The sequence below is a fragment of the Gossypium hirsutum genome, chromosome A13 (assembly GCF_007990345.1).
Source record: "Gossypium hirsutum isolate 1008001.06 chromosome A13, Gossypium_hirsutum_v2.1, whole genome shotgun sequence".
Lineage (NCBI taxonomy): Eukaryota > Viridiplantae > Streptophyta > Magnoliopsida > Malvales > Malvaceae > Gossypium > Gossypium hirsutum.
In genome coordinates this window covers 71,756,268-71,758,422 of record NC_053436.1, presented here as the reverse complement: position 1 = coordinate 71,758,422, position 2,155 = coordinate 71,756,268, and the positions used below count along the sequence as shown (strand labels likewise).

The window sequence follows — 2,155 nt, the reverse complement described above, 5'->3', positions numbered from 1 at the left end:
TGGAATGAATACTTTTCATTTTATATTCTCTTTTATCTCTCACTTTTTTACAATGTTTTCATCACGTACAAATTTTATATAGTAATATGTGACTACTAGGTTCAATACAATGTATCTAATAATTAATGTACATCTAATACATACATGCATCTTAGATAAATATATTCATGCATAATTATTAAATTCCCTAGATTTATCCATTCTAAACACGTTTATTACATGCACACATTTATGACTTCACATAATCCAACTATTAGGTAAGACATTTTACACAAGAGCTTCATTTTACTTTGACTTAAAAAATGATCAAATCATTTAAAAAATAAGGAAAAATATTTTCTAAAAAATCTTTTACATGAAACAAACATATTCTGAACTTTTATAATAATACTTATATTTCAGAATGTAAAATCATACTTATTGTAAAACCAGCATGTTTTAGTTTATTATACATCATCCAAATATCTGATAAAAGTATACAAAATGAGTGTTTTCTTTGTGCTTAACAATACCAAATATTAACAAACAGGAGGAAAAAACATTCAGATTAGCTTGTCCTTTCTTTTCCATGGTAATCCATGAAGTTCGACAAACCCGTTTCTCGATTCTCACGTTGTTGCATACTTGTATCATTCATTTCTTCAGCTGGAGCCCTTCTTTTGCCTTTAGCTTTGAAGTTGGATGCAGGTCGTTGTTTGGGTTCACTTTGTGACCGGACTTTGGCCCTTGAAACTGTGTGTTAGCCATGTAATGATATTCATTAGAACTAAAAGAGGATCTTGCTGGAGTGGGCTTCGATTTTAATGGAGGACAATGTCTTGGACTATTGTATGTTGTGAAGCTAAACTCTTTGTAATTTTGTTTTGAAAGCTCTTCAAAATAATTTTTGGGGTCTCTTTGCTCCAACGTCTCAACTTTCGAGCTCTTGAAAGTTCCATGTTGTTCATCCTATTTAAGTTCAGACTAAAACATAACAGTGAATTAGTTGTTCAATTTGGATTCAGTGTAGCTTATTACTTGCATTTCATTTAAGGCTGTAGGTGTTTGGTTGGTTAGAAAAGGGTGAAAAATGAAAGAAAACCAAAAAGGTTATCTAATACATTAGGACATTGATCTCAATACATGATGGAAGAAACTGTAATTCGAACAACATCAAGGTACACGAAGAAAGGCTTACTTTCTGTGCTCTTTTGAATTCTTTCTCCAGGGGAAACCTTCCATATCTCAACAGTAGACTTTTTGGATTGAGACGTGGCTCTGCAGCCATCTGGATTCTATGAATACGAGCTCGAACTTGTATCGCCATTAGAGCATGCATACTTCCGAGAGTTGAAGTTGCTTGTTTTCTCACCAGCTGACCTCTAACTAGTGCTTGCAACTTAACTAATCCCTTCAAAGCATGCAATGCTTTCCTTGCCTGCAATGATACAGAATCAAGGCCTGCAACATTAATGTCCAAAAATGGAAGTCATCAATGGCTATAATAAATCCCAGGATTCGTAATTTAGTACCAAATACGATCGAAAGGCAGCTTGAATCCGCGTTGCAGCGACATCTTCTATTGCTTTAGATATTGCCACTGAAGAGACTCTGGTCTTGTCATGTTGATTCTCCATGTCCAATACAGCTGGTTTTGCAAGTGAAGTAGCAATCATTGAACCGAAAGACCTCGAACCTTTAAGAGCTCGAACTTCAGACGCGGCCACCGGCTTCCGAAAACTCCATAAGCACCTAAAAGGACTTGCAGGTGGAATTGCAGATGGGATTGCCATCAAACTTCCTTGATCTTCAAAAGATTTGGAAATGTTCTTCCATTTACCTTTATCATCTTTCCTTCCTAACAAGAAGCTTATCAGCCATTTCCTTGCTCTTCCCATGTCGATCACAGTAGTAAAGATCCAACATCTTCTATGTTTAAAAGACTTATATAGGACTTGGGGTTACTGTATAATTTAATACTATAACTTGTTGCTCGACTGGCATTTTAAATTCATGTATGTTGGTATAGCTTTTCTTGCCATTGAATTTATGTTTTTCCATTGTTTTATATTGGTCAAAACCTGCAACAACCTGATTAAGCCATTTGCCATTAAATTCCTCTTGTTGGAGCTCTCCTAACTGCTAAATTTTTGCTCCTTTGTGTGTGTGTGTGCGT

The 2,155-nt window shown here is 35.2% G+C and overlaps 1 protein-coding gene across 1 annotated transcript; it reads right to left on the bottom strand.

The window, feature by feature from the left end:
• Positions 1-633: 633 nt before the first annotated feature.
• LOC107894489 (protein IQ-DOMAIN 31-like) lies at positions 634-1,877 on the bottom strand. The gene is made up of 3 exons (XM_016819759.1): positions 1,512-1,877; positions 1,178-1,417; positions 634-948 (listed from the first exon to the last, which is right to left on the bottom strand). Exons 1-3 carry the CDS (start codon positions 1,875-1,877, stop codon positions 634-636), a joined length of 921 nt encoding a protein of 306 aa, XP_016675248.1.
• Between the last annotated feature and the right edge of the window lie 278 nt (positions 1,878-2,155).